This window comes from Eucyclogobius newberryi, unplaced genomic scaffold (assembly GCF_026437365.1).
Source record: "Eucyclogobius newberryi isolate DKJ021-1_F unplaced genomic scaffold, fEucNew1.0.hap1 SCAF_3, whole genome shotgun sequence".
Lineage (NCBI taxonomy): Eukaryota > Metazoa > Chordata > Actinopteri > Gobiiformes > Gobiidae > Eucyclogobius > Eucyclogobius newberryi.
In genome coordinates, this window is record NW_027315945.1 from 3,171,878 (window position 1) to 3,185,116 (window position 13,239).

The 13,239-nt window shown below is 49.7% G+C and overlaps 1 protein-coding gene across 1 annotated transcript in view; it reads right to left on the reverse strand.

Annotated features, from left to right (window-relative positions):
• mtmr11 (myotubularin related protein 11) overlaps nt 1–13,239 on the reverse strand; it is a 59,267-nt gene that overhangs the window by 21,754 nt on the left and 24,274 nt on the right. Inside the window, exons 6-11 of the mRNA XM_072461046.1 lie at nt 12,991–13,075; nt 11,784–11,931; nt 10,592–10,679; nt 5,146–5,234; nt 4,321–4,448; nt 2,913–2,991 (exon numbers count right to left, since the gene is read on the reverse strand). Coding sequence (XP_072317147.1) covers nt 2,913–2,991; nt 4,321–4,448; nt 5,146–5,234; nt 10,592–10,679; nt 11,784–11,931; nt 12,991–13,075 — 617 coding nt within the window. The remainder of the gene's footprint in view (nt 1–2,912; nt 2,992–4,320; nt 4,449–5,145; nt 5,235–10,591; nt 10,680–11,783; nt 11,932–12,990; nt 13,076–13,239) is intronic.

The following is a 13,239-nucleotide window of genomic DNA, read 5'->3' on the forward strand; positions in this document are numbered from 1 at the left end:
GCTGAGAAGACGACCTCTACCAGGTGAACGTTCAATCATCAGCCAACTTCTGACAGCAATTGTTTGCACTCAGGGAAAAAGGCTGAATACTTCTGCAAGCTGCACTTCTTCTGGAAACCGACCTTAGGCTGTGGTTGAATCCGTTGGACTCATCGGTCTGTATCACCAGTTCACCAGTGGGAGCAGACTTATAATGAGCTTGGACACTTGTTGTGCAAAAATGTCTAAAAAACAGAACAACGTGACCAAGAGTCGCGCTAGCTAACTAACTCCGCCCGCACCGGCTCAGGACCGGGCGCGGCACCAGAGGAGACCAGGAGCAGGATTACAACAGCTCTATGCGAGATATCTGACAAGATTCAAAAAGACCGTGGACGCAAACATAGATGTGGTCCTGGCACAAATGTGTGATTTAAAATCCAGGACAGGGGTGCATGGTGGCAGAGCGGTTAGAGCTGTCGCCTCCCAATAAGGAGATCATGAGTTTGATTCCTGGGCGACTCCAATATCACATGATCTCTCTCCGGGTTCTCTCCAGGTGTTCTGACTGAGGCGTCATTAGGGATGCAGACCTAAACCCACGTTCAGGTTCAGGTCTGGACCTAATGAGTCCGGACCTGAACCATGTCATATTTGCATAATGTTATAACAGCAGAACACAAGCTACTTGGCTAAATTAAGTTCAAGACTCTTGAACAAGGTGTGACGTAGGACGGCCGGAGCGGTTAAAGTCAAAATAATTGTGGTCCAATTTTTTTTTAATTTTCAATCAAAATAAAGTGCAAAAGTGCATGTGCAAAAAGGTTTGAGTGTCCTCTCCAGCAGCAGAACCAGGACTGATGGTTCAGGCGCCTTTTATCTGGTCTACACCATTGGGTCGAACTATAAATAATTACCAGGCCTGTTGACATTATCTTTTGCTCGTAAAAATGTACTAAAACCTCCATAAAAAACAATAAACGCATTCATCCATCCATCCATTTTCTACCGCTTGTTCCCTTTTGGGGTCGCGGGTGACTGGAGCCTATCCCAGTGACTTCGGGCCTGCACCCTGGACAGTGGCCAACTTGTTTAACACAGAGACATAGACATAACAAACAGTTCACTCTCACATTCATTCACTAGGCCCAATTTAGAGTCACCAATTTAGCCTCACACATGCATGTGTTTGGACAGTGGGAGGAGCCGGAGAACCCGGAGAGAACCCACGGTAACACGAGGAGAACATGCAGACTCCACCCAGAGAGATCATGTGATGTTGGTCTGGTCCGGGAATCGAACCCATGATCTCCTTCTTGGGAGGCAAGAGCGCTAACCGCCTTTGCCACCGTGCACTATAACGCATTCAACTATACATAAATATATACATAAAACCCTGAAACCAACACCTAATCAATGATAAAAAAGACAACAATTTAACCCCCCGTGCTAACCCTACACTTCCTCTGTCTTGGTCCTGCCGGGGATCATAAATACTACGCTCTGGTGTACCAACAAATATACACCCAAATGTACACCATTTTCACCGCAAGAGGGAAATCAAACCAAATAAAAAAACAAGTCTAGATGCAGTGAAAACGTTTGAGTTCAGCTGAGAACATTGAAAATGGATGATTTAATAACACAAAATATTGGGGATCTTTACGACAGCCCAACATAAAATAAGATCTTTTATCGTCTCTGGGACATGACACAAGCTTCAACACACAAACAACATCCCCAACAACACAAGTGCATCAAATCAACATCACCCTTGAGTACAGACCTTGTCGAGTGATTCAGCGTCAGAGGCCTCATCCAGAATCAGGCAGGGCTATGCTTGGTCCCCCCTGTTTTCTGCGTTGTACTTATAACCATAGGCCCAATGTATCACTGGTTTATGGAGTCTCAATTGATACGACAAGGTCCCACTATATCTGACCAAACCTAATGACATGCATTTCCTTCATGATGTTGGTCCAATGTCTGGAACAAACTGGACTCATTCTCTCACTGGAGTCGCCCTCTAGAATCCCTCTAGTGGAGGCGGTACCGGGTGCAGTGGAGGCGGTACCGGGTGCAGTGGAGGCGGTACCGGGTGCAGTGGAGGCGTTACCTGGTGAGGCGTTACCTGGTGCAGTGGAGGCGGTACCGGGTGCAGTGGAGGCGTTACCTGGTGAGGCGTTACCTGGTGAGGCGGTACCGGGTGCAGTGGAGGCGTTACCTGGTGCAGTGGAGGCATTACCGGGTGCACTGGAGGCGTTACCGGGTGCACTGGAGGCGTTACCGGGTGCACTGGAGGCGTTACCGGGTGCAGTGGAGGCGTTACCTGGTGCAGTGGAGGCGTTACCTGGTGCAGTGGAGGCGTTACCTGGTGCAGTGGAGGCGTTACCGGGTGCAGTGGAGGCGTTACCTGGTGCAGTGGAGGCGTTACCTGGTGCAGTGGAGGCGTTACCTGGTGCAGTGGAGGCGTTACCTGGTGCAGTGGAGGCGTTACCTGGTGCAGTGGAGGCGTTACCTGGTGCAGTGGAGGCGTTACCTGGTGCAGTGGAGGCGTTACCGGGTGCAGTGGAGGCGTTACCTGGTGCAGTGGAGGCGTTACCTGGTGCAGTGGAGGCGTTACCTGGTGCAGTGGAGGCGTTACCTGGTGCAGTGGAGGCGTTACCGGGTGCACTGGAGGCGTTACCTGTGCAGTGGAGGCGTTACCGGGTGCAGTGGAGGCGTTACCTGGTGCAGTGGAGGCGCACCTGTGCAGTGGAGGCGTTACCTGGTGCAGTGGAGGCGTTACCTGGTGCAGTGGAAGCGTTACCTGGTGCAGTGGAGGCGTTACCTGGTGCAGTGGAGGCGTTACCTGGTGCAGTGGAGGCGTTACCTGTGCAGTGGAAGCGTTACCTGGTGCAGTGGAGGCGTTACCTGTGCAGTGGAAGCGTTACCTGGTGCAGTGGAGCCAGTGGGTGCTCTCCAGAGTGGACAGCCATTTGTCGTCAGGCACGGACACTGAGCTGGACACGTCTGCACCACAGGGAGAACACGTGGTACCTTGAGATTGAACCTCTACATACTCATGAAGTCTATCAAAAGAACAAACATCTTCTTTCAAAATGACACTTACATGCACTTTCTATTAGCTTTTGTCTACTTCTGATTTGTGGATTCTACTCTGAAGGCTTTCACACAGAAGAGCCCCTGCTCACTTCTGGAGCCCCCGTGTGCCCCCCCTGTGTCCAGAGGAGGCGGGTCTATGGACAGTTGATCATGGACGCATGGTCCAAACATCAGTGATTGTCACTGTGACTGCAGGACAGGACTCTTTCTCCACATGCTTCAGAGGAATTGTAATTGTAACTCAGCATATCACGTTTTAAGTGGAAACAATATATCTATAGATTTATACAGGGCATTGTAACTCAAAAGCTGTTTTCTCCCATAGGGACATAAATATCACACCTTAAAGCAGCACCTAAAAAACACCAAACTGCACAATGGATGTTTTCCTACTCCTGTGCTCCGCCTCGCCCCGTGACCCTCCGCTCCGCCTCGCCCCGTGACCCTTCGCTCCGCCCCGTGGCCCTCCGCCTCGCCTCGTGACCCTCCGCCTCGCCCCGTGACCCTCCGCTCCGCCTCGCCCCGTGACCCTCCGCTCCGCCTCGCCCCGTGACCCTCCGCTCCGCTTCGCCCCGTGACCCTCCGGCCCTGTGGCCCTCCGCTCCGCCTCGCCCCGTGACCCTCCGCTCCGCCTCGCCCCGTGACCCTCCGCTCCGCCTCGCCCCGTGACCCTCCGGCCCCGTGACCATCCGGCCCCGTGGCCCTCCGCTCCGCCTCGCCCCGTGACCCTCCGGCCCCGTGACCCTCCGCTCCGCCTCGCCCCGTGACCCTCCGCTCCGCCTCGCCCCGTGACCCTCCGCTCCGCCTCGCCCCGTGACCCTCCGGCCCCGTGACCCTCCGCTCCGCCTCGCCCCGTGACCCTCCGCTCCGCCTCGCCCCGTGACCCTCCGCTCCGCCCCGTGACCCTCCGGCCCCGTGACCCTCCGCTCCGCCTCGCCCCGTGACCCTCCGCTCCGCCCCGTGACCCTCCGCTCCGCCTCGCCCCGTGACCCTCCGCTCCTTCTCGCCCCGTGACCCTCCGCTCCGCCTCGCCCCGTGACCCTCCGCTCCGCCTCGCCCCGTGACCCTCCGCTCCGCCTCGCCCCGTGACCCTCCGCTCCGCCTCGCCCCGTGACCCTCCGCTCCGCCTCGCCCCGTGACCCTCCGCTCCGCCTCGCCCCGTGACCCTCCGCTCTGCCTCGCCCCGTGCAGAAGAGCAGTGGGCGGGGATATGGAGTGTTGGTATTGTGGGCTAACCTCCGAGGCACAGGGCCCGCAGGCGGCTGTGGGCCAGCTGGATGTCCAGTGGTGAGGGCAGCTCCTCCCCCAACTCCACCACCACACACAGGGAGGAGTGGCCCCCAAACAGGATCAGCTCCAGGTTCCTGCAACACATCACAGTCAGCACCCAAAGTCAGAGTACTTGAGTCCCAGAGCTCCCAAGATACTGAATACTCGAGTCATGGAGTTCATGGATGTTCCCTTTTTCATTTTTGTCCTGTTTTTTTGGCTCTTTTAACTTTGTTAAGAGCCCAGGCCGGGTATCCACAGGCTGAGAGAGCAGCTTGTGCTGTAGTGGGTGGTTAGAGCCAAACAGCAGGTTTCCTACTTCTATTTGGAGCTTCCCATCCTCTCCCCTGATAGTGGAACAATCTAGAAAGGCCAAGCGGTTCTCCTTAGGGTCTTCTCTTGTAAACCTGATATGCGGGTCCACAGCATTGATGTGCTCTGAGAAGTAGCGGTACAAAACTTCTCAAAGTGCTCCAGGTACAGGCTGTGGTCAGGAGGTTCTGCCCAGTGAGCAGGGCTCACGCAGCTCAGAGGAGGAGACATATCTGAGTTCTCAGACTAGAGCCGCAGATTGAGAATGACTCTTGGATGAGTTGAAACATCTTGTTTTTCTAAAACAGTGTCCAGATGATACAACTGACTCTTTTGTACAATGGAACAGTCCTGGAGGAATGGGAGATTACACCGACCTAAGAAGTGCCAGTACCTTCTGATGCCACCTGCTGGAGAGCGTTGACCTACATGACCATTATCGGGTGCAAAGTCATCAAATACAGATAAAGTGGGCAGTACCGTATGTCGTCCTTCTCGTGGTAGATGTTGTTTTGAAAGCTGGACATACGCAAGAGGTCAGCGCCGCGAGGGTGTCTCCAGCTCCAGCGCTGCAGAAGCAGAAACATGAAGACACGACATGAAGACACGACATGAAGACACACGACATGAAGACACACGACATGAAGACACACGACATGAAGACACACGACATGAAGACACACGACATGAAGACACAAGACACACGACATGAAGACACGACATGAAGACACACGACATGAAGACACACGACATGAAGACACAAGACACACGACATGAAGACACACGACATGAAGACACACGACATGAAGACACAAGACACACGACATGAAGACACAAGACACACGACATGAAGACACACGACATGAAGACACACGACATGAAGACACACGACATGAAGACACAAGACACACGACATGAAGACACACGACATGAAGACACAAGACACACGACATGAAGACACACGACATGAAGACACACGACATGAAGACACACGACATGAAGACACACGACATGAAGACACAAGACACACGACATGAAGACACACGACATGAAGACACAAGACACACGACATGAAGACACACGACATGAAGACACACGACATGAAGACACAAGACACACGACATGAAGACACACGACATGAAGACACAAGACACACGACATGAAGACACACGACATGAAGACACAAGACACACGACATGAAGACACACGACATGAAGACACAAGACACACGACATGAAGACACACGACATGAAGACACACGACATGAAGACACAAGACATGAAGACACACGACATGAAGACACACGACACACGACATGAAGACACACGACATGAAGACACACGACATGAAGACACAAGACACACGACATGAAGACACACGACATGAAGACACACGACATGAAGACACACGACATGAAGACACAAGACACACGACATGAAGACACACGACATGAAGACACACGACATGAAGACACACGACATGAAGACACACGACATGAAGACACAAGACACACGACATGAAGACACACGACATGAAGACACACGACATGAAGTCACACGACATGAAGTCACACGACATGAAGTCACACGACATGAAGACACAAGACATGACATCCCCTGGTGAAGTGGTCCCTGCCCTGTGTGGACGGTCCCTCATCTGAAGAGTGGGTCCAGTTCGCCTCAGTCGGTCCCTCATCTGCCTGAAGAGTGGGTCCAGTTCGCCTCAGTCGGTCCCTCATCTGCCTGAAGAGTGGGTCCAGCTCCAGTCTCCTCGTGTCCGTCTGTGAGAGTGGGATCTCTCCTTCACTGGAACTCCTCCAGGTTTCTACGCTTTTTTCCCAAAGAGGTTTTTTTTGTAGTTTTTCCTGGCCGAGAAGGAGAGTCTAAGGACAGAGGACCCTGGGACATCGTCCCTCGCCACCACAGACATTGTTGATTCATTTCTCCCTGTGGCCCTCAGAGGAAACTGTTGTTGTGATTTTGGGCCTTACAAAAATAAATTGATTTGATTTGATTTGATGAAGACACAAGACATGAAGACACAAGACATGAAGACACAAGACATGAAGACACAAGACACACGACATGAAGACACACGACATGAAGACACACGACATGAAGACACAAGACATGAAGACACAAGACATGAAGTCACACGACACACGACATGAAGACACAAGACACACGACATGAAGACACAAGACACACGACATGAAGACACACGACATGAAGACACAAGACATGAAGACACAAGACATGAAGACACAAGACATGAAGACACACGACATGAAGACACAAGACATGAAGACACACGACATGAAGACACAAGACATGAAGACACAAGACATGAAGACACACGACATGAAGTCACACGACACACGACATGAAGACACAAGACACACGACATGAAGACACAAGACACACGACATGAAGACACACGACATGAAGACACACGACATGAAGACACACGACATGAAGACACAAGACATGAAGACACAAGACATGAAGACACAAGACATGAAGACACACGACATGAAGACACACGACATGAAGACACAAGACATGAAGACACAAGACATGAAGACACAAGACATGAAGACACAAGACATGAAGACACACGACATGAAGACACAAGACATGAAGACACAAGACATGAAGACACAAGACATGAAGACACACGACATGAAGTCACACGACACACGACATGAAGACACAAGACACACGACATGAAGACACAAGACACACGACATGAAGACACAAGACATGAAGACACAAGACATGAAGACACAAGACATGAAGACACAAGACATGAAGACACAAGACATGAAGACACAAGACATGAAGACACACGACATGAAGACACAAGACATGAAGACACAAGACATGAAGACACAAGAAATGAAGACACAAGACATGAAGACACAAGACACACGACATGAAGACACAAGACACACGACATGAAGACACACGACATGAAGACACAAGACACACGACATGAAGACACACGACATGAAGACACAAGACACACGACATGAAGACACAAGACACAAGACATGAAGACACACGACATGAAGACACAAGACATGAAGACACAAGACATGAAGACACAAGACATGAAGACACACGACATGAAGACACAAGACATGAAGACACAAGACATGAAGACACAAGACATGAAGACACACGACATGAAGACACACGACATGAAGACACACGACATGAAGACACACGACATGAAGACACAAGACATGAAGACACACGACATGAAGACACACGACATGAAGACACACGACATGAAGACACACGACATGAAGACACAAGACACACGACATGAAGACACACGACATGAAGACACACGACATGAAGACACAAGACATGAAGACACAAGACATGAAGACACAAGACATGAAGACACACGACATGAAGACACAAGACATGAAGACACAAGACATGAAGACACAAGACATGAAGACACACGACATGAAGACACACGACATGAAGACACACGACATGAAGACACACGACATGAAGACACAAGACACACGACATGAAGACACACGACATGAAGACACACGACATGAAGACACAAGACATGAAGACACAAGACATGAAGACACAAGACATGAAGACACAAGACACACGACATGAAGACACACGACATGAAGACACAAGACACACGACATGAAGACACACGACATGAAGACACACGACATGAAGACACAAGACACACGACATGAAGACACACGACATGAAGACACACGACATGAAGACACAAGACACACGACATGAAGACACACGACATGAAGTCACACGACATGAAGACACAAGACATGAAGACACAAGACATGAAGACACAAGACATGAAGACACAAGACATGAAGACACACGACATGAAGACACACGACATGAAGACACAAGACATGAAGACACAAGACATGAAGACACACGACATGAAGACACACGACATGAAGACACAAGACACACGACATGAAGACACAAGACACACGACATGAAGACACACGACATGAAGACACAAGACACACGACATGAAGACACACGACATGAAGTCACACGACATGAAGACACAAGACACACGACATGAAGACACAAGACATGAAGACACAAGACATGAAGACACAAGACATGAAGACACAAGACATGAAGACACAAGACATGAAGACACACGACATGAAGACACACGACATGAAGACACAAGACATGAAGACACACGACATGAAGACACACGACATGAAGACACACGACATGAAGACACACGACATGAAGACACACGACATGAAGTCACACGACATGAAGTCACACGACATGAAGACACACGACATGAAGACACACGACATGAAGACACACGACATGAAGTCACACGACATGAAGACACACGACATGAAGTCACACGACATGAAGTCACACGACATGAAGACACACGACATGAAGACACACGACATGAAGACACACGACATGAAGTCACACGACATGAAGTCACACGACATGAAGTCACACGACATGAAGTCACACGACATGAAGTCACACGACATGAAGTCACACGACATGAAGACACAAGACATGAAGACACAAGACACACGACATGAAGACACACGACATGAAGACACACGACATGAAGACACAAGACATGAAGACACAAGACATGAAGACACAAGACATGAAGACACACGACATGAAGACACAAGACATGAAGACACAAGACATGAAGACACAAGACATGAAGACACACGACATGAAGACACACGACATGAAGACACACGACATGAAGACACACGACATGAAGACACAAGACATGAAGACACACGACATGAAGACACACGACATGAAGACACACGACATGAAGACACACGACATGAAGACACAAGACATGAAGACACAAGACATGAAGACACAAGACATGAAGACACACGACATGAAGACACAAGACATGAAGACACAAGACATGAAGACACAAGACATGAAGACACACGACATGAAGACACACGACATGAAGACACACGACATGAAGACACACGACATGAAGACACAAGACACACGACATGAAGACACACGACATGAAGACACACGACATGAAGACACAAGACATGAAGACACAAGACATGAAGACACAAGACATGAAGACACAAGACACACGACATGAAGACACACGACATGAAGACACAAGACACACGACATGAAGACACACGACATGAAGACACACGACATGAAGACACACGACATGAAGACACACGACATGAAGACACAAGACACACGACATGAAGACACACGACATGAAGTCACACGACATGAAGACACAAGACATGAAGACACAAGACATGAAGACACAAGACATGAAGACACACGACATGAAGACACACGACATGAAGACACAAGACATGAAGACACAAGACATGAAGACACACGACATGAAGACACACGACATGAAGACACAAGACACACGACATGAAGACACAAGACACACGACATGAAGACACACGACATGAAGACACAAGACACACGACATGAAGACACACGACATGAAGTCACACGACATGAAGACACAAGACACACGACATGAAGACACAAGACATGAAGACACAAGACATGAAGACACAAGACATGAAGACACAAGACATGAAGACACAAGACATGAAGACACAAGACATGAAGACACACGACATGAAGACACAAGACATGAAGACACACGACATGAAGACACACGACATGAAGACACACGACATGAAGACACACGACATGAAGTCACACGACATGAAGTCACACGACATGAAGACACACGACATGAAGACACACGACATGAAGACACACGACATGAAGTCACACGACATGAAGACACACGACATGAAGTCACACGACATGAAGTCACACGACATGAAGTCACACAAGGGAGGGGACAGGGAAACTGCACTGACCGGGATACGCCCCTCACTGAAGTGGGCGAAGCTCTTCTTCAGCTCCGTGTCCAGAACCCTCTGTGGCACCACCACGAAGCGAGGCAGGCTGCACAGACACGAGCACCACAGACACGAGCACCACAGACACGAGCACCACAGACACGAACACCACAGACACGAGCACCACAGACACGAGCACCACAGACACGAGCACCACAGACACGAGCACCACAGACACGAGCACCACAGACACGAGCACCACAGACACGAGCACCACAGACACGAACACCACAGACACGAACACCACAGACACGAGCACCACAGACACGAACACCACAGACACGAGCACCACAGACACGAGCACCACAGACACGAACACCACAGACACGAACACCACAGACACGAGCACCACAGACACGAGCACCACAGACACGAGCACCACAGACACGAACACCACAGACACGAGCACCACAGACACGAACACCACAGACACGAGCACCACAGACACGAGCACCACAGACACGAGCACCACAGACACGAACACCACAGACACGAGCACCACAGACACGAGCACCACAGACACGAGCACCACAGACACGAGCACCACAGACACGAGCACCACAGACACGAGCACCACAGACACGAGCACCACAGACACGAGCACCACAGACACGAGCACCACAGACACGAACACCACAGACACGAGCACCACAGACACGAGCACCACAGACACGAGCAACACAGACACGAGCACCACAGACACGAGCACCACAGACACGAACACCACAGACACGAACACCACAGACACAAGCACACAGACACGAACACCACAGACACGAGCACCACAGACACAAGCACACAGACACGAGCGCCACAGACACGAGCACCACAGACACAAGCACACAGACACAAGCACACAGACACGAGCACCACAGACACGAGCACCACAGACACGAGCACACAGACACGAGCACCACAGACACAAGCACACAGACACGAGCACCACAGACACAAGCACACAGACACACAGACACAAGCACACAGACACAAGCACACAGACACGAGCACACACATCAAATATTTCAGTGAGAAATTTACTACACATTAGAAATAGATTTTTATTACACAGTTCTTACTACTGCCCCCAAAATATGTAAATATGTTGTAATTGTGGACTGGTGGTGATGGTCAGAGAGGTGGTCAGATTTACCTGGTGGCCATCTCAAAGCGCTCATTGACGGTGGAGACCCTCCAGCCCACAGCTCCACAACGCTCCAGCTCCTGCTCCCAGTCCTGAACCGACTCAAACCAGTTCATGTGAGAGTCTCTGCTGCGGTTACTCAGGAGCTGCTTCATCTCTGCACACATCACAGTGTCACCACAGACACATGCTCAGCTTTGATGCAGCATTGGTGCAGTTGTTTGTCATTAGCTGGAGTTCCCCATGTCAAACATAATCCAGTTTAATGATCTGCTTCTTAACCCTGAACAAATTGAGGTCATTGTGCTGGTCCTAAACATGTACGAGACGCTTTCTCTGAGCAGATAGTCACACTGGACAATGTCAGTGTCGCCTCCAGTTCTACTGTAAGAAACCTCAGAGTCTTATTGGACCAGAAGCTCTCATTTAAAGTTCATATAAATCAAACCTGTAAAACAGACTATTTCATCTGCGTAATAAAGATAAAATCAGAATCCTGCCTGAAAGCGATCCTGAAAAACGTCTCCTGCATTTGTAATGTCTAGATTCTCCTGTAACTCCTGCTCACAGCAGGTCCTAAAAGCTCCATAAAAAGTTTTAACTGGTTCAAAATGCAGCAGCAAGATTACTAACAGGAACTAAAAGAAGAGAGCACATTACGCCGGTGCTGGAGTCTCTTCACTGGCTCCTGTCCAGTTTAGAATCAAATTTAACTTACAAAGCCATAAATGGCATGACACCTGTTGTGGATTTTCTATAAATACCATAAAACATAAAAAAACAAGTAAAGATGGAGGTGGATACTGAGGAAGTGCACAGTAAATCTGTTCCTGACAAAGCCGTCCTTTCCCTAAGCGGCACAGCACGATTATTGATCACATCTGTGTGACACACCCCAAATCAGTAAAACATGATGAAAGCAAGGCGAGTGTGAGAAGAGTGTAGCTTAAACATCCCAAGGTCCAAAGCGCTAGACAACACAGCCAGTTGTGATCATGTGACCTGGATACACCATTTTCACCAATGACCATTTGATCATTTGATTTTCTATCTTTCCGTTGGTAAAATCAACAGTTTTGTGCAGCTATGTGAGGCAACTGCTGCTGTGATTTTGGGTTTTGAAAAACTGCATTTAATTGAATTGGAGCATTTGAGAGCTATGAGCGTGTCATACTAGAGCACAGTGTCCAGAGGCTGCTGACCAGGCCGTACGTACCCACACTGCCTAGTGCTGCATTCTGGAAGGACAGGACCGACCCCGGCTTCAGGGGCTGGTAGGACTTGGCGATGGTGTAGGTCATCTGAGTGAACACAACCAGATGTTATCACACAGGTAACCTGTATCCAGACATTGGACCAATATCATGAAGGACATGGACATTTTGGGTTTGGTCAAATATAATAGGGCATCATCTGTCCCGTCATTTTAGACACGGTAAATTGTTTCGGACTGTCTAATATATTG